General features: G+C 47.6%; 1 protein-coding gene across 1 annotated transcript in view; it reads right to left on the bottom strand.

Moving 5' to 3' along the window:
- Positions 1-5,090: 5,090 nt before the first annotated feature.
- Positions 5,091-19,962, bottom strand: part of BMPR2 (bone morphogenetic protein receptor type 2) — a 292,094-nt gene continuing 277,222 nt past the window's right edge. Inside the window, exons 12-13 of the mRNA XM_038749003.1 lie at positions 18,406-19,688; positions 5,091-12,485 (exon numbers count right to left, since the gene is read on the bottom strand). Coding sequence (XP_038604931.1) covers positions 12,214-12,485; positions 18,406-19,688 — 1,555 coding nt within the window. The 3' untranslated portion in view covers positions 5,091-12,213. The remainder of the gene's footprint in view (positions 12,486-18,405; positions 19,689-19,962) is intronic.

Raw genomic sequence — 19,962 nt, 5'->3', positions numbered from 1 at the left:
AATCCCCATTTCACAGATGAGGCCACTGAGGCCCAGAGAAGTGAAGTGACTTGCCCAAAGTCACACAGCTGACAGTTGGCGGAGCCGGGATTTGAACCCATGATCTCTGACTCCAAAGCCCGGGCTCTTTCCACTGAGACACGCTGCTTCTCCAGCTAGTCCGATTCGGTCAATTAAAAAGAGACTTGGGAAAAATCAGACTTAGCTACTTAACTCAGCTACTGCCCCGACTTCCCCATCTCCTTCAACTCAATAACACTTCATTCATTCATTCAATCGTATTTATTGAGCGCTTACTGTGTGCAAAGCACTGGACTAAGCGCTTGGGAAGTACAAGTCGGCAACATCTAGAGCCGGTCCCTACCCAACAGTGGGCTCACAGTCTAGAAGGGGGGAGACAGACAACAGAACAAAACATATTAACAAAATCAAATCAATCAATCAATCAATTGTATTTATTGAGCGCTTACTGTGTGCAGAGCACTGTACTAAGCACTCGGGATGTACAAGTTGGCGACATATAGAGACGGTCCCTACCCAACAGTGGGCTCACAGTCTAGAAGACTGTGAGTCTAGTGGGCCCAAAGTCACACAGCTGACAATTGGTGGAGCCGGGATTTGAACCCATGACCTCTGACTCCAAAGCCCGGGCTCTTTAATAATAATAATAATGATGATGATGATGGCATCCATAAAGCGCTTACTATGTGCACCCACTTTCCCAAGTGACTTGCCCAAGGTCACACAGCTGAGAATGGGCAGAGCCAACACTTGTATATATTTATACAGATTTATTACTCTCCTCCCAGACTGAGCCCCCTCCTTCCTCTCCCCCTCCTCATCCCCCCCACCTTACCTCCTTCCCCTCCCCACAGCACCTATATATATATATATATGTATATATATATAAATATGGACAAGTAAAATAGAGTAATAAATATGTACAAACATATATACATATATACATATATATATGTAACCTCCCCGGAGCTTAGAACAGTGCTTTGCACATAGTAAGTGTTTAATAAATGCCATCATTCTCTGGGCCTCCGTTCCCTCATCTGGCAAATGAGGATTAAAACTGGGAGCCCCCCGTGGGACAACCTGATCACCTTGTACTTATGTTTGTACATATGTATTACTCTATTTATTTATTTATTTTACTTGTACAGATTTATTCTATGTATATTATTTTGTTAATATGTTTTGTTTTGTCGTCCGTCTCCCCCTTCTAGACTGTGAGCCCGCTGTTGGGTGGGGACCGTCTCTACATGTTGCCAACTTGTACTTCCCAAGCGCTTAGTCCAGTGCTCTGCACACAGTAAGCGCTCAATGAATACGATTGAATGAATGAATGAGTCTGTACAAATATTATTTCATTCATTCATTCAATCAATCGTATTTATTGAGCGCTTACTGTGTGCAGAGCACTGTAATAATAATAATAATAATAATAATAATAATAATAATAATAATAATAATAATAGCATTTATTAAGCGCTTACTTTGTGCAAAGCACTGTTCTAAGTGCTGGGGAGGTTACAAGGTGATTACGTTGTCCCACGGAGGCTCAGTCTTAATCCGCATTTTACCGGTGAGGTAACTGAGGCCTAGAAAAGTTAAGTGACTTCCCCAAAGTCACACAGCTGACAGTTGGCGGAGCAGGGATTTGAACCCATGACCTTTGACTCCAAAGCCCGGGCTCTTTCCACTGAGCCACGCTGCTTCTCTTGTACTCTGTACTCTTCTCTGTACTAAGCGCTTGGGAAGTACAAGTCGGTAACATATAGAGACGGTCCCTACCCAACAACGGGCTCACAGGGGGAGACAAACAACAAAACAAAACACGTAGACAGGTGTGAAAATCGTCAGAACAAATAGAATTAAAGCTGTATGCACATCATTAACAAAATAAATAGTAAATATGTACTAGTAATAGAGTAATAGATCTGTACAAATATATATAATATTTGTAATATTATTATTATTCTCTAAATGTATTTAGAGAAGCAGTGTGGCTCAGTGGAAAGAGACCGGGCTTGGGAGTCAGAGGTCATGGGTTCAAATCCCAGCTCTGCCACTTGCCAGCTGTGTGACTTGGGGCAAGTCACTTCACTTCACTGTACCTCAGTTACCTCATCTGGAAAATGGGGATGAAGACTGTGAGCCCCACGTGGGACAACCTGATCACCTTGTATCCTCCCCAGCGCTTAGAACAGTGCTTTGCACATAGCGCTTAAAAATGCCAATATTATTGTTATTACTCTATTTTACTTGTACACATTTACTATTCTCTTTATTTTGTTAATTATGTGCATATAGCTATAATCTTATTTGTTCTGATTTTGACACCTGTTTGCATGTTTTGTTTTGTTGTCTGTCTCCCCCTTCTAGACTGTGAGCCCGCTGTTGGGTAGGGACCGTCTCTATATGTTGCCGACTTGCACTTCCCAAGCTCTTAGTACAGTGCTCTGCACACAGTAAGCGCTCAATAAATACGAATGAATGAATGAGTGATGATTTTGACACCCATCTACATGTTTTGTGTTGTTGTCCGTCTCCCCCCTTCTAGACTATGAGCCTGTTGTGTTGCCGACTTGTATTTCCCATGCGCTTAGTATAGTGCACACAGTAAGCGCTCAACAAATACGATTGAATGAATGAATGAACAACAAAGCAGGCAGTATGAGAGCTTGTTGTCTGCCTATGCATTTAGTAGGTGCTTAGAACAGTGCTTTGCACATAGTAAGCACTTAACAAATACCATTATTATTATTATTATTATTAGGTGATGCTGTGTTTGTAATTCTGTTGCCAATCACTCATATTTATTGAGCGCTCACTGCGTACAGAGCACTGTACTAAGCGCTTGGGAGAGTACAACAGAACAGAGTTGGTAGGCATATTCCATACCCCGTTGTTGTTTTGGCTGGTCTTTGCCAGGCCTCTGCTCTGCAACAATCAGCTGTAGTCAAACCACTTGTTGTCATCATCATCAATCATATTTATTGAGCGCTTACTGTGTGCAGAGCACTGGACTAAGCGCTTGGGAAGTACAAGTCGGCAACATATAGAGGCGGTCCCTACCCAACAGTGGGCTCCCAGTCTAAAAGGGGGAGACAAAACCAAACATACTAACAAAATAAAATAAATAGAATAGATATGTACAAGTAAAATAAATAAATAAATAAATAAATAAATAAATAGAGTAATAAATATGTACAAACATATATACATATATACAGGTGCTGTGGGGAAGGGAAGGAGGTAAGATGGGGGGATGGAGGGGGGACGAGGGGGAGAGGAAGGAAGGGGCTCAGCCTGGGAAGGCCTCCTTGTCACCCTAGGCAGCCTTAAAGGGACCCACAAAAGATTGGGGGGGGGGTCTCACCTTTGGGGCTTCTACCCCATCATCTGGAAGGTGAGAATGAAATACTCGATAGAATGAAGACCTGGGAGACACAAGGACCGGGATTCTAATCCCGGCTCCGCCACTTGTCCACTGTGTGACCTTGAACAAGTCACTGCCCTTCTCTGTGCCCGTTACCTCATCTGGAAAGTGGGAATTAAGACTCTGAGAACCCATGTGGGATGGGTTTTAGACTGTGAGCCCACTGTTGGGTAGGGACCGTCTCTATATGTTGCCAACTTGTACTTCCCAAGCGCTTAGTACAGTGCTCTGCACACAGTAAGCACTCAATAAATACGATTGATGATGATGATGATGATGGGAACTGTGCCCAGCCTGATTAGTTTGTAGCTACCCCAGAGCTTAGTACAGCGCCTGGCGCGTAGTTTAACAAAAACCATTTACCCCCAAAAATTTAAAAAGTCTAAGGCTGGGGTGGTTAGCGTGAAAGCAACCGTCCACAAGAACAGAAAAAGAAGGATCGGGAGAAAAAAGAAAGGGAAAGGAGAAGAGGGGAAAGAGAGAGAAGGAAATGGAAGGTGCAGAGGAGGAGGAGAGTGAGAAGGAAGAGGAGGAGGAGAGAGAAGGGAGAGGAGGAGGAAGAAGGATGAATCCCCTGGCTTTTGGGCGTGAAGGCGGGGACTTATTTTTCCTTCCACAGTGGTTGTTAGCTTGAAATCAGGCAGGAGTTTGGAGTAGGTGAATTTGCAAATAGCCTTCAAGTTTCCCCCCGCTAAAAGCCCTATCCCGTTCCAACTTTGGCTTCCTGTCATCTGGGAGCTCCCCAAGGAAAATCCATAGCATCATTAAGGAAGCAGCATGGCCTAGCGGAAAGAGCCCAGGCCTGGGAATCAGACGACCTGGGTTCTAATGCTAGCTCCACCACGTGCCTGCTGGGTGACCTTAGGCAAGCCACTTAACTTCTCCGGGCCTCGGTTTACTCATCTATAAAATGGAGATTAAATACCTGTTCTTCCTCACCTTTAGACCGTGAGCCCAACCCCATGTGGGGCCTGATTAACTTGTCTCTACCCCAGACAATGCTCAACACATAGCAAGCACTTAACAAATACCATAATCGTGATGATTTTACAATACAATGCTAGGAAGCAGCCTAGTAACAATAATAATAATGATGGCATTTGTGAATCGCTATGTGCGAAGCACTGTTCTAAGTGCTGGGGGGATACAAGGTGTCCCACGAAGGGCTCACAGTCCTAATCCCCATTTTACAGGTGAGGTAACTGAGGCCCAGAGAAGTGAAGTGACTTGCCCAAAGTCACACAGCTGACAATTGGCAGACTGGGGATTTGAACCCATGACCTCCGGCTCCAAAATCCGGGCTCTTTCCACTAAGTCACGCTGCTTCTCGGATGTGGATTCAAATCCCAGCCCTGCCACCTGCCCGTTGAGGGACCTTGGGAAAGTCACTGAACTTCTCTGTTTCTCAGGGGGAATTCAAAACCTGTTCTCCCTCCCCACCAGGCTGTGAGTCACAGTGCTTGGCACAGAGGACGTGCTACACAAATACTACAATTATTAACACAACCCGAGTGGAACAGTACCAACCCTCCAGAGGCTAATGGGAAAGATAAAAGCAAATTTCAAAGCAGGAGCGTTTTGCTCTGCGCTGGGCACAGAACCCAATTCCTACCGTCCTAACAAAGGCACAGACCCACACTTCTTGTCCTTAATATGATCTTTAATAAATGGAATAACGCACCATTTTACAGCAAGCCTTTTTTTTTAAACCTAAAGAATGTCTTTAAATTTTCCTATCCAACATCTCTATCAATACAATCTCTTTATTTAGGTTTATATATATCAAAGCATTTTACTTACAAGTATTCATAGAAAAACTCTGTAGTGGCTTAATGTCATCTTTCGTAGTGGCATCCATAGATGATTAAAAAGGAGAAAAGTCATTTGCTTTATTTCATACTCACATTGCTCCAAACACGACTTATCCAGCGAAGCAAGGTCTCAAAACAGCTTATTTCAAAGCAAAATAACTAAAATTATTTATAAATTCATACATGATATTTCATTGGTAATTTAAGAGGAAAAAAACACCAACAAAAAATACCCGTGAACGAGAGGACTCTGAGGAGACTGATATTTTCAAGGCTCTTTTCCAGAAAAGCTTACTCAGAAATGAATGCTCTTTAACTTACGCGTCTTTCCTTTTCCTTTCAAAGTAGGGCAGTCTCACCCCTTCCATGTCTGGCTTCTCCTAACCCCAAACCCTAAAAGTTAGTGTATTTTACCGTCACTTACGCATACTCATTTGAGAAACAGCTATAACCGAACATGAGCTATGGAGATGAAAGACAACAAATACACGAAGCTTAAATAAATATCAGCTAGTTAATGGAAGCAAAGAAAAGCCACATTAGCCGGGACATTCCAGGTCCAAAATGCAGGCTAAACGAGCTACTTGAAGGGTTTCTTTAAGGTCAGTTATTTTAGTGAGCTTTTTTTAAGCCCAGTGTTTCCAATTAAATGTACTCGCAAGTATGAAAGGTCGGTAGCAGGGCGGATGGCCTGGGGAAAAGGGGAAATGGATGGCAGATCACTTCATTGTGGGGTTTAACTCTGGCCCCTTCTGGAGTTCTCTAAAGGCCAACGATGTAAGGACCACAAACTCGGGGCTCCCTGGATCAAACCATATGGGATCTAGGAAATTCCCGCTGAATAGATGGGAAACCCGGGTGGTCTTTCAGAGCTAAAAGGGAAAGAAGGAACTCCATACAACTTCTTCGTTCCGACTGAGCACATCCCACCTCAAAGGAGGCTGAGCCACTCCCATCTAGCTACCCTTGGCTCATTTCATGCCACAGATTGTTCCTTTCCAAAGCCACTCCAATCTTACAGGTAACTCGAACCGGACAAGTGTTTTCTGCATGACATGAAGTGTTTAGGAGGCTGGCTTGTTTTTTATACTGTACCTACACGAGTGAAATCAAACGTTCTACAACACAAGGGCAATTTAAACAAATATTGTGTACGCCACGCACAATCGCTCGGTTGCCTCTGACTGCCTGGGTGTCAACAACTGAACGATTAGATGTGCAAAGAAGGATGCGATTCGTTTACAACACAAATGCCCACATTAACTCTGACCCGAACCCACTTTAAAGAAAGAGTAAAGGAACTGAATTCAAGTATTCTTCTGGGTAACTCACACTGACTTCAGGCATCTTAGTACCCAGTTGAGTTCTCGTGAAGGTTTTCCTTTAAAATGTGGCCGGTTGAATTCCTCGGCCATTCTCGCAGGAGAGTCACACGATCCTTAAAAAGACCCTGGAGGAGCAGAGCTTCCCGAGATAATTAAACCCCAAGAAAGGAAACGGGTGGAACTGTCCTTCCATTCTGGCACGCCACACCAATGGGCAGTTCCAAAGTGGCCCAACGAAACAAGGTCATTCTTGACTGGTTAGGGACAGTGCCGCGGGAATCAAACCTGCAGCGAGTGATGGAAATGACACATGATCAAATATTTGTAAAAATAGGATTATGGCCCACTGGGGGTGACATCTTTATGTACGACGGACGATGATCTGGGAATGTACGTGGTTCTCACAGTTCCCTTTAGCTTGGTCGAGAAGTACTGAAACTGTGGTAGACGGGTACCAAAGACAGATGACACAATTCTTCGCCCGTGACTTTTCCATTTCCGCTCACGCAGATCACGGGCGGCAAATGGTGCTCACTGGTCCAAGCTCAAGGGCTTATCGGTCGCCGTTCTGACAGCGCTATCTGGAACTGTGGTGGAAGCTCTCAGTTTACCCCTGACGGAAAGCTGAATCCAACGGAGGAAAAATAGTCAAAAGACTCGAGTGTTTTATATCATCATGCTCTAGGCTTGAAGCGCTGAGTAACAGTTGAAGAGATTCCAAGTATAAGTTGGAGAGGGAGTAGAAAACAGGAGAAGGGCGACCAAGAGAGCCCTCCTACCTTTAAATGTAGGAACGCTAGAAACAAGATGGGAATTTGCTGTTCTCTGCTTTCCTTGACGTCAGGAGGGACCTGACTTAAAATGCAAGAGGAGGATTATGAGAAAAGTTTCCTGAGAGCGAGGTTGCAAGATACCAGAAAGGGAAGATCTGGGATCTCCTTCTGTGGAGTTCTTTAAGAGTAGATTAGGGCGGGATTAGCTTTAGGGATAGGCACATCTGCGTGGGAGGGTGTTGGACTAGTTGCCTTCTAGAAACTTCTCTCAGCCTGACCTGATTATCTTGCAATCCATCCCAGTGCTTGGCACCTAGTAAGCGCTTAACGAATACCACAATTAATGAATACCCATCCTATAAATCTACGCTTTTTTTTTTTTTTTGCTGCCCTTCTCGGTATGAAAAGGATTCGGAAAAAATGCTAAGCAACCTTGTTTTTCTGCCAACAAGGAAAGAGCCAATGCTGTTAAGGCTGGAGTTTGCCTCCGTCAGTGGGGATTCGGTGAGGATAGAGGACCTTGCAGAGTGAAGTGCTTGAAAGAGCATCAAACGTGCCAAAACACGCAGGTCGGTCCCCAGAAAATGGTTGGGAAGAAAATGGTCTATGGACGTACCTTGAAGAATAAAGAGAAACAGGAGACTTTGAGATCTTTCAACCAGAAATTACTCCCTCTTGAGAATTAATTTCCACACACACGAGGGGAGAAAACCAATCCAGTTTCACAGTTCAGGAGAGGTTTCCTCCAACACAAAATGACTCTGAGGGGATATTAGTGGGGCTGGAAACCCCAGCGAATATGGACTCCTCCGCTCCAAAAGTGACCTTGGATGATCTTTCGGAATCACATTTTGGGAAGAAGAATACGCCTCTTGCCCGATTTTGAGGTTATTGAATATTCATTCTCTTTTCAGTTCATTTGGCATTCAAGAGTGGTTAGCTTTTCTGGAAAACGGGGGTGTCGGAGGGGCCCTCAGCTCCAAAACCTTCAAAAGGGCATTGGTAACTAACCCTGAATTATGTCCAAAAGCCTACTCACTTTGGTCACTGCCTCAGCTTATTTTAATAAAAACAGTTTAATGTCATTGCCACTGAAACCAGATCTTTTCCCAGATGAGAGTTACAGAATCAGTGAGCCTGAAAGACGCTAAAAAGATTTACTTGCATTGTACACTGAAACTCAACGAATTTGAAAATCTCTTGATTTCGATAATTCACTCATTTTCTCCAAAACACTTATGTTTAGCTTGGCAGTGTAAGAATCTCTCAGACTGTACAAGCAAGATTCCTTTAGGATTCCTAGTGGCAAGACTGGGATGGATTTTTTTTCTTTGAATTAGACATACATTCCAAATAGATAACCATTTTTTTTTAATTAGGAAAAATTCACTACATCCATGTCTATCCATGCCTACTGACGCATGCCTAGATTCTAGCATTTACACTTCTAAAATGATTAAAGTAGTTGATCTTGGCTGTACTACAGATCAGCCGCAAGTGTGATGGAGTATTCAAATTCCCAACCGGAAGTCAACATACCAACCATTCAGTCATTGCCTGAATATTGGCACAATCCATCATTATTTACACTGTCATTTTATCCACATAATATACTTTTGTGCTGCACATTAGAAAGAGGAAAATGAACGTCATGATTTCATTATGACCGAAACTTATTCAGAAAGAAAGAAGTAAAATGACTATGAATAGTGTCTCCCCCTCTAGACTGTAAGCTCGTTATGGGCAGGGAAAGTGTCTGCAAATCCTGTTGTTTTCTCCCAAGTGCCTAGTACAGTGCTTTGACTGTATTGATTGATCGATTAATTTTCTGTTCATTTGTGAAAGCTTAGTTGAGAGGAAATACTTTAAAACCAGATTACTTAAGGTTGGTTCTTTTAGGGTTGCTGGACCACCATTCTCCCACTCCACTGGAAGGCAAGCGCCTAAACTCCCTTCTAGACTGTAAGCTCCTTGTGGGCAGGGATCGTGGCTTCCAATTCTGTTGTATTGTCCTCTCCCAAGCACCTAGCTCAGCGCTCTGCACACAGTCAGTGCACAATAAATTCCCGACTGATCGATCCTGCAGGAAACTGATTGTGTGTCTTATCGTTGTTGTGCTCTTTCCAGCAGTGCCTAGCACTTAGCAGGTGCTCACTAGTGATTTGAGTTATCACCATTTCTACCCTTTTGCTTCTAGGCTTTTTTGCTTAAGCTATATAGTGAAAGCCAGATAATGGGCTACTGGTTATTTATCAGCATCAAGGAACAATTTATTCTTCGGTCCCTGGATTCTGCCCAATGGACCCAGGTGAAACTTTATCAACAAATGAAGTTCTTGGATTTGACTGTAAACCGTTTCAAGAAGATGGAAGTTGCTAGAAATAAAATGTCAGAGGCATTTTAGCAAACTTATCTTTTGGGATTACACTAAAGGTGATGTGCCTTCCTGTAAAAATTCACCTTCCAAAGCTGGAGAATATCAGAGTATGTCTCTCTCTGCCATCAACCGTATTCCATCTATTGATTGCATCAGGCCTTTTAAGATGCTGGAGCCCTCTTGATGGATGGATGGCTAGGGGAAATGGAATGATTCCTACCCTGGCAGGAAGAGAAAAAGTACAAAAATCCTTGATGTTTTTCCCAGGGTTTGCCAATGGAGAGAAGTTGGCATGCCTCGCAGATGCCTTTGAATGATAATTCCCTGAACTGTGGAATAGAGACCTCCAAAGGGAAAAGACACCGGAAGAGTGGGGAATCATTTTCATTACGCCGGTAAATGGAGAAATCATCGCAGAAAACAGTTTTATCGGCAGTTATTCAGAGACTTGAGAAAGTGTGGAGAACTTAGCCAAGAGAAATCAATTGGGGACCCGAAAGCCATGAGGGCCGAGAGTTCAGACCTGGGTACCTGATCTCGAAACGAAAACCTGGCAACTGTTTCAATAGCTCCTGGCTGTCAGACCACAGAGGCCAGCCCAAGGAACAAGGAGGGGAGAATGCAAATTGGGAAGGGGCGGATGCCTCTTTAGCTAAACAAAGAAGCCTGCACAGAATGGGATGGGAAGCAGGAAAAAGGTGTGGGGGTAATGGGTAAGGCAGAAATCGGGAGATTTGAGTTCTGAGCTCCGCTCTTCCCCTTCTATAACCCTGAGGACGTTAGATTGATGATGTTGCTCTCGGTAAAAGCCCTGGAAGCTATGTGGAAAAGTCAAGTCCTGTCTTGGTTTTTTGGTTCTATTAGATTCTCCAAGTTGTGTTTAGAAAAATGGTGTCCTTGATGAAGAGAAAAGGCTCTTGTTTTTTGAGAAATCACAATGCGGAGGCTACTGAGTTTTAAGGAAGGGAACTAGGAAGGATTCAGGGACCGGGGAATATAATTTCGGGGAATCATTAGAACAGCAAGGGTCAAGGAGATGAACCCTAGGAGCAGCTTATAACAAACAGCCTGTCTCTGAAAGGAGAGCTCACAATCCATCGGCTTAAAGACAGGCAGGTGAGAGGGTGACCTTAATGGGCAGGCTGACTGAATCATTTTCCACACAGTGTCTGAGGTCTGGAGAAGGGAACCCTTTTCAGAGGAAGCAGAGTGAGGCACTACGGCTTTGCTGACGGTGACCCCCTTACCCATTTCATCAGCTTTTAACCAGGAACGTGTCTACCGACTCACCCAAACACTTCGTGCAGAGCTCTGCATCGAGTGAGCACTCACAAAATGCCATCGATTGACTGATTGAAAATTGACCTCTCCTGGGTGAGAAATGGACCAGTCAGAAGGCTGCGATCGAAATGGCTCACACGACTAAGGAGATGACCTATTTTAGGAACACTGGGGTAACAAAGTTCTTTACAGTTTCGGGAAAAAAAAAAGCCTGAAATACACATTACTAATGCGGATGAATTGGGAAAAATGTATCTACACACACGAACACGGCAAAATTCATTCAGAGAAAATGACACAAACCGCACGCACTCTCTTGTCTTACATTATGTTCTCAAGGCTTTCTTTTCTAAACCTTCCAAGACCAGTATCAGATCAATGGTTTCTTAAGGCCTCGGAGGAAACGAGACAGATCTGGAAGGAAGAGAGGAATGTCATTTTACATCAAGCTTCTTTCCTGCCTTCCTCCGACCCCTCGGGCGACGCTTCCGCCTTCTCAGAGAGTCCCTTGAGGAGAAATGAGAAACCGGTTTCTCCGACTGCTGAGAGTTGTGCATGGGTTCACCCCCCCCCCCCCGGTTGAGACTGGCCGACCGAACTCTTCGGAAAGAAAGGACTGCCTTCGGGAGAATCCCTAACTTGGAGTTTAGAAACACTTTTCAAGAAAGCGTACTGTGGCCTACGGACTATTGCACGTTTCAACAGAACACAGAAAAGGAGGGTGTTCCAAAGGGGCTACACTTGGGGAAGGTAGAAACTTACAAACTAGCTTGTGCACAGAAATCAAAACATGAATATTACAAGACACCACTGCAGTCCAACCTGTCTTAAGAGTCTGCTTGTTTTTAGTGACCTTCAGAAACGGGTCCAAACTGATTATCCACAATACATACTTTTTTTTAAAAAAATATTTTGAGACCACCTTTCTTTGATACACATATATATAAGTCGGTGGTCATGACAGACTTGAGCGAGACTAAATAAAAGTGCAAAAACATTCAAAAAAAGGGGAAACGAAATGAAAAAAAAATATGGAAGCATAAGCTAAAAATTTTCTGCATAGCTGAAATCTATTTAAAGCAAGTCCTCGGGAGGGAACGCCGACAGGGGGGGAGAAAGCAGTTTTTTTTCTTAACATCTTCCGCACGCTGATTTCAGATGATGCAAAAAGAGTCGTTTTCGGACTGAACGGGCTTCACAGGCAGTTGATCCCAGGGTCTTGGGCCTGCAGCAGGGTGGTGGCGGTGCCCCCGCCCGCCAGGACCACGGCCGTGCCGGCCCTCGAATGCGGCCCGCGCTCTTCCCGCCCGTTGCTGCTGCTGTTGTTGTTGTTGACCTCACAGTCCAGCGGCTCGGTGGAGATGACCCACGTGGAGGGACGCCACCGCTTCAGCGAGTAGGGCGTCTTCACGCGCTTCTTGATCTTTTCCCCGGATCCCGGCTTGCCGTCTTGGGCCGACTCGCCTACTGGAAACCAAAGAGCAGAGAAGTGGAGGTCAGCGGGAGGAGGAGGCGGTAGCAGCCGGGAGGGGGAAGGGGATGGAAAGGGATAACGCTTCCTTAACGATAGGTGTTGCCAATTTGTACTTCCCAAGCGCTTAGTACAGTGCTCTGCACATAGTAAGCGCTCAATAAATACGATTGATGATGATGATGATAACGGTGTGAGGGGGGGTCCTCCAGGGAGTTGAGCCTCGCTGGCGTGGCTAGGGGAATCAAGAGGAGGACCGGGGCCGGGAGAAGGAGCATTGTAGAGTCCACTCCGACGGGAATCTGGATGGTCAAAGCCCGGCCTGCCTTCTGAAAGGGCTCACTTCCTGCCCTCCCCGATTTTCCCTCCCCGGAGTTCCACACCGGGAAAAACCAATCTCCAGATTGGGTGGTCCTGGTGACTGGCTCCTTCTTAAATAACAGTAACTCAACAGGGTTTGAGGGAACACCCTCTTCATTAAGTATGCAGGGCTTGCCCTCGCCCAAGCCCTTAGTATAGTGCTCCGTACAAAGAAAGTATGCAATAAATCATCATCAATCGTATTTATTGAGCGCTTACTGTGTGCAGAGCACTGTACTAAGCGCTTGGGAAGTACAAATTGGCAACATATAGAGACAGTCCCTACCCAACGGTGGGCTCACAGTCTAAAAGGGAGAGACAAAACCAAACACCCTAACAAAATAAAATAAATAGAATAGATACGTACAAGTAAGCCTGATTAACTGCAAAAGAAAGCAGGACGTGTATATTACAAAACCAAAAAACTTAGAAAGGAGTTTCAGAGCCAAACTTGAACTTACCTAGATTCCTAGGTACAAACTTTAAAAGATAAAAGGCTTTTGATGAGATGGCTTTGCAAACCCTGACCTGGACACTGCCCAACTCTTATCAGAACCGGTTTCCAAGAACGTTAGAATATAACCCCAACCAAGGAATGCTGGAATTACCACAAGCCTAGCAATCTGGATTTCTTTTTATGGGTCCGCCAGCCGGCTTAATGCAAGGGTGCGATGAGGGGCGTGATCCCTGATAAATGCCACACGGAGATCGGTGGCTTCCTCCTTCAAGGCCTCTCCTGGCTGTACTTTCAAGATTAGGGCCAGGTATTCCTGTACCCACCCCAAAGCTGGCACTCTCTCAGATGCCCAGGAATCAAAAGATCTTTAACCCCAGCAAGGTTCACTCTAGAAAGAGACAGGGAGTAACCTTGGAGTAAAGAGACATGGGCGTGCAGGTCAGACAGGGCTCGGCCAACTAGACGCCCCCAAAATGCAGCAGTCACCCTAGATAATTGAATATTTCCTTATTCCCTGATAATATGCTTTGATTATGCCCTCTTTCTTTGGGCTGTGGGGCTGGAAGACTGCCATATTATCTCAAGTTCCAGCAGCTCGGCAAACTCAGCATGGGCTAGCGGATGGAGCCCGGGCCTGGAAATCGGAAGGGCCTGGGTTCTAATTTGTCTGCTGTGAGACTTTAGGCAAGTATTTTCACTTCTCTGTGCCTCCTTTACCTCATCTGCAAAATGGGGATTAAGACTGTGAGCCCCATATTGGAGATGGACTATGTCCAACCTCATTAGCTTTTGTCTACCCCGGCGCTTAGAACAGTGCCTGACACATAATAATAATAATGGCTTTATTAATCGCTTACTATGTGCAAAGCACTGTTCTATGCTCTGGGGTGGTTACAAGAGAAGCAGCGTAGCTCAGTGGGAAGAGCATGGGCTTTGGAGTCCCAGGTCATGGGTTCAAATCCCGGCTCTGCCAATTGTCTGCTGTGTGACTTTGGGCAAGTTACTTAACTTCTCTGTGCCTCAGTTCCCTCATCTGTAAAATGGGGATGAAGACTGTGAGCCCCACGTGGGACAACCTGATCACCTTGTATCCCCCCCAGCGCTTAAAACAGTGCTTTGCACATAGTAAGCACTTAACAAATACCATCATTATTATTACAGGGTGATCAGGTTGTCCCATGTGGGGCTCACAGTCTTAATCCCCTTACAAATGAGGGAACTGAGGCCCAGAGAAGTTAAGTGACTTGCCCACAGTCACACAGCTGGCAAGTGGCAGAGGTGGGATTTGAACCCATGACCTCTGACTCCAAGCGCTTACTGACACAGTAAGCGCTTAACAAATACGATCATTTTATCACAGCTTTTGTCTTGGCAAAGCTGCCCACCTCCTCTGACTTTATTGCGTTGGCACAGCCATGACTTAAGGCTTGGCTCAGGAGACCTAGGGGGCCTCAAATCTGCCCCAGAGCTGATTTTGGGCAGAATGGGTGAAACGGGGAAGGGGAGTAGAGTGGGCAGAGACAAGTATCATCTTCAGAGCCACCACGGAGGTGCTGGCTGGGGCTGCTAGACCCTCTTTGCGTTTCTTACTAACAATCCGGCGGGAACGCCGATGAGAAAACTGAGGATCGGGATGGGACAGGATGAGGCTGCTCTTCACCCCGAAGCCTGGCTCGCTCAAAAATCCACGAACGGCACATCCCGCTAAAGGCAGACTCAAAGCTGTTCTTTCATTAGAATGGGCAGAATAAGACAATCTCACACTTTTCCACTCTCCTTGTCAGAACTAGCTACCAGGAGGGACTCCAGGCCCTTTCTGCCAAGCTTCTCTCTGGGTTCGTCAGCTCTGACGGAACGAGGACGGTGCCTATCCAGGACTGAGCGTGCTGAGTCGCAGATCCGTGCTCTTGAAAATAATAATAATAATGGTATTTATTAAGCGCTTACTATGTGCAGAGCACTGTTCTAAGTGCTGGGGAGGTTACAAGGGGATCAGGTTGTCCCATGGGGGGCTCACAATCTTAATCCCCATTTTACAGATGAGGCAACTGAGGCCCAGAGAAGTGAAGTGACTCGCCCAAAGTCGCACAGCTGACAGTTGGCGGAGCCGGGATTTGAACCCATGACCTCTGACTCCAAAGCCCGGGCTCTTTCCACTGAGCCACGCTGCTTCTCTATGACAATAATACAATAAAATTGTATTGTACAATAATACAATAAAATGACAATAATACAAGGAAACCCAAAGTGCGCTTGTGGTTTCGAACGGTTCTGCTGAATATTCTCGGTGCCCGAAGGCTTGGTCTAAGAAGTTAATTCATACCTTCACGAAGCAATCCGTTCAACATTTACGGCATATCCAATTTATGGCTTTACTTTTTTTCCCGGCCTGAAATTCAGTCCCAGAAACTCCCCAGAAGGCAAACCACGGTTTCGTTTGGCTTCTCCCTAACCGAGTCAGTTCCTTGGGGACGGGGATCATGACTGCCAGTTTTACTCTACTGTCCCCGTGCTCTGCACACAGAGAGCGTTCAGTAAATACCACCAATCGACGGATGGATTCCCCCATCGCTGAACGATTCCCCAAATTCCACGACTAGGGCCTGCTTACGGGGGCCGCTGGGCCCCGCCGCTGGTTTTCAACTTCTGTCTTAACGCTGCTCATCGGCAGTGACACCTGCTCATGGTCGGTAATTGCCCCATTTTACGCTCAGGAGTGATGGGCTTCCTTCTTGGGGTGAGTCTCATTTTATTTTCACTACCACTATCCAACACGCACTCTATTCATCCTAAACAGAAGCAGCGTGGCTCAGTGGAAAGAGCCTGGGCTTTGGAGTCTGAGGTCGTGGGTTCAAATCCCGGCTCTGCCAGTTGTCAGCTGGGTGACTTTGGGCAAGTCACTTCACTTCTCTGAGCCTCAGTGACCTCATCGGTAAAATGGGGGTGAAGACTGTGAGCCCCCTGTGGGACATCCTGATTGCCTTGTAACCTCCCCAGCGCTTAGAACAGTGCTTTGCACATAGTAAGCGCTTAATAAATGCCATTATTATTATTATTATTATTATTATTATTATTAATAAACAGTGGCCTCAGCAGTGTGGCCCAGTGAATAGAATCCGGGCCCGGGAGTCGGGAGGATGTGGGTTGTGAAATGGGGATTGAAACTGTGAGCCCTGTGTGGGATAGGGACTAGTGTCCAGCCTGACTGCCTTGTATCTACCCAGCGTGGCTCAGTGGAAAGAGCCCGGGCTCTGGAGTCAGAGGTCATGGGTTCAAATCCCGGCTCCGCCAATCCTCAGCTGCGTGACTTTGGGCAAGTCACTTCACTTCTCTGTGCCCCAGTTACCTCATCTGTAAAATGGGGATCAATCAATCAATCAATCGTATTTATTGAGCGCTTACTGTGTGTAGAGCACTGTACTAAGCGCTTGGGAAGTCCAAGTTGGCAACATATAGAGACAGTCCCTACCCAACAGTGGGCTCACAGTCTAGAAGACTCCAGTGGCTACCAATCAATCTGCGCATCAGGCAGAAACTCCTCACCCTGGGCTTCCAGGCTGTCCATCCATCCATCCCCTCGCCCCCTCCTCTCTCACCTCCCTTCTGTCCTTCTTCAGCCCAGCCCGCACCCTCCGCTCCTCTGCCGCTAATCTCCTCACCATATCTCATTCTCGCCTGTCCCGCCATCGACCCCCGGCCCACGTCCTCCCCCGGGCCTGGAATGCCCTCCCTCTGCCCCTCCGCCAAGCTAGCTCTCTTCCTCTCTTCAAGGCCCTGCTGACAGCTCACCTCCTCCAGGAGGCCTTCCCACACTGAGCCCCTTCCTTCCTCTCCCCCTCGTCCCCCTCTCCATCCCCCCCATCTTACCTCCTTCCCTTCCCCACAGCACCTGTATATATGTATATATGTTTGTACAGATTTATTACTCTATTTATTTATTTATTTATTTTACTTGTACCTATCTATTCTATTTATTTTATTTTGTTAGTATGTTTGGTTTTGTTCTCTGTCTCCCCTTTTTAGACTGTGAGCCCACTGTTGGGTAGGGACTGTCTCTATATGTTGCCAATTTGTACTTCCCAAGCGCTCAGTACAGTGCTCTGCACATAGTAAGCGCTCAATAAATACGATTGATGATGATGATAGAAGAAGGGGATGAAGACTGTGAGCCCACCGTGGGACAACCTGATCACCTTCTATCCTCCCCAGCACTTAGAACAGTGCTTTGCACATAGTAAGCACTTAATAAATGCCATTATTATTATTATTATTAATAATCCTGGCTCCGCTACTTTCCTGCTGTGTGACCTTGGGCAAAACCCTTCACTTGTCCGGGCCTCAGTTCCCTCCTCTGTAAAAGGGAGATTAAGACGATGAGCCCCAGGTGGGACAGGGGCCCTGTCCAACCCGATTTGCTTGTATCCACCCCAGTGCTTAGAACAGTGCCTGGCACGTAGTAAGCGCTTAACAACTACCCCGATTATTACTGTTACTCTTCTGGGCCTCAGTTCCCTTCTCTGCCCCTCCGCCAAGCTAGCTCTCTTCCTCCCTTCAAGGCCCTGCTGAGAGCTCACCTCCTCCAGGAGGCCTTCCCAGACTGAGCCCCTTCCTTCCTCTCCCCCTCGTCCCCCTCTCCATCCCGCCATCTTACCTCCTTCCCTTCCCCACAGCACCTGCATATATGGTTGCACATATTTATTACTCTATTTATTTATTTATTTATTTATTTTACCTGTACATTTCTATCCTATTTATTTTATTTTGTTGGTACGTTTGGTTTTGTTCTCTGTCTCCCCCTTTTAGACTGTGAGCCCACTGCTGGGTAGGGACTGTCTCTATGTCTTGCCAATTTGCACTTCCCAAGCACTTAGTACGGTGCTCTGCACATAGTAAGCGCTCAATAAATACGATTGATTGATTGATTGTAAAATGGGGATTGAGACCGTGAGCCCCGTATGGGAGAGGACTGTGGCCAGCTTGTCGAGCTCGCATCTACCCCAGTGCCGGTCACGCAGTGAGCACTTAACAAATATCACAGAGCAAAATCCACACAGATACAGACAGAAGGAAAGGCTCGACACCTCCCTCCCCGCACTTACAGTGCCCCCCGTCTCCGCCCAGGACTCGCGTGGCGGAGAGATCCAGCGAATTGGGCCTGGGGGCCCTCCTGGGCTGCGTCTGGCCGGGCCCCCCGGCCGCCGGGCCCTGGGAGCCGGGGCCGAGGGCCTCTCGCCTGGGGGCCGGGTTGCTGTTGTTGTTATTGGAGTTTGTGCGGCCGCCGTCCGAAGGCCTCTCTCTCCGGTCCACCAGGCGGTCCAGGACCCCCTCGTCGTGGCCGGCCTGCTGCTCTCGCCTCAGCAGGGGCTCGTGCTCGTCGGGGCTGGGGTTGATATTCAGCCGGCCGTCCTCGCCGCCGAACTGGCTCTGCAGCAGGTCCTGGGCCCGGTGGGCCGCCGAGCCGCCCGCCTGGCCGGCGGGCACCGCGCCGTTGGCGTAGGGGGCCGGCGCCGCGTGCGAGTGGGCGCCGTGGGTCCGGCCGGCCACCCCGTTCACGGTGACCGTCACCACGTGGGGCTCCGCGGCGTTGATGGTGTTCATCTTGGCCACGCCCGTCTCCACCTGCTTCAGGTTTGACTTGTGCTTGCCGCCGAACTTGAGGCGCGGCTCCTTGGTGGAGTTTTTGGGGTTCAGGGGCAGGCTGGTGGGCCTCTTGGGGAGGTTCTGCTGCTTGGGGAGCGGGTACGCCTGGGCCGAGGGGACGTCGGGGACCAGCGGCGTCGGCCCGTTTGCGGCCGACGGGAAGTCCTGCTGCCCCGTGGCCTCGACCGCCAGCTTGATGAGCGGGTAGAGCAGACTGGAGCTGTTGCTGCTCAGGGGGTCGGGCCCGCTGAACTGCTTCAGCGAGTGCTCCATCAGGTTCTCGTCGGAGCTCTCCTTCAGGTTCTTATCCACTTCTTTCGGGTCCAGTTTATTGGTCTCCAGGTCCTCCTCCGTCAGCTGCAGGCAGACCGGGGTCGGGCCCGCGGGCGGGGCCCCGGGGGCGGCCCGGGGGTGGCCCTCCTCGGAGGAGGGCAGCTCCGAGATGGTCGTCATGCCCGTGCTGGGGGTGAGGCCCGTGGTGTTGGTGGCGGTGGTGTTGGTGGACAGGCTGGTGACGCTCGTCTCCGGGCTGGGGATCCGGGCCTGGGCCTGCTGGCGTTCGTAGTTGATGGAGTTTCGATTCTTCTCCCCGGCGGTCGTCGGCGTACCGGACGTGGACTGCTCCGAGGACAGGTTCTTCACCAGGCTGTCGTTGGGGTGGATCGAGTCTTCTATGTAGGAGGAGGACGAGCAGTCTGGGTAAGGGCCCATCTTGGGCCCCCGCCTGCTGTGCGACAGGTTCCTTCAAGAAAGACAAAAAGGCACGTGGAGAAATCTGGCTCTGTGGCAGTTGGGGCCCTGGACGTCTAGGATCTCGGAATCTGGGGAACGGGGCTCTCTGGAGAACGCCGCAAATCGCGCCCTGGGCGTTTCCGGGACGATTTCGAGTGAGTGATTGTGAACTGGGAAGTGGTGGGGCCTGGTGAACTGGGAAATGGTGGAAAAATCGTGGGCCTGGAAATCGGGGGACCTAGGTTCTAACCCCAATCTACCACTTGCATGCTGGCTGATCTTGG

This window comes from Tachyglossus aculeatus, chromosome 7 (assembly GCF_015852505.1).
Source record: "Tachyglossus aculeatus isolate mTacAcu1 chromosome 7, mTacAcu1.pri, whole genome shotgun sequence".
Taxonomy (NCBI): Eukaryota; Metazoa; Chordata; class Mammalia; order Monotremata; family Tachyglossidae; genus Tachyglossus; species Tachyglossus aculeatus.
The sequence above is the reverse complement of the archived record's forward strand: the minus strand, read 5'-3'. Positions and strand labels throughout refer to the sequence as shown.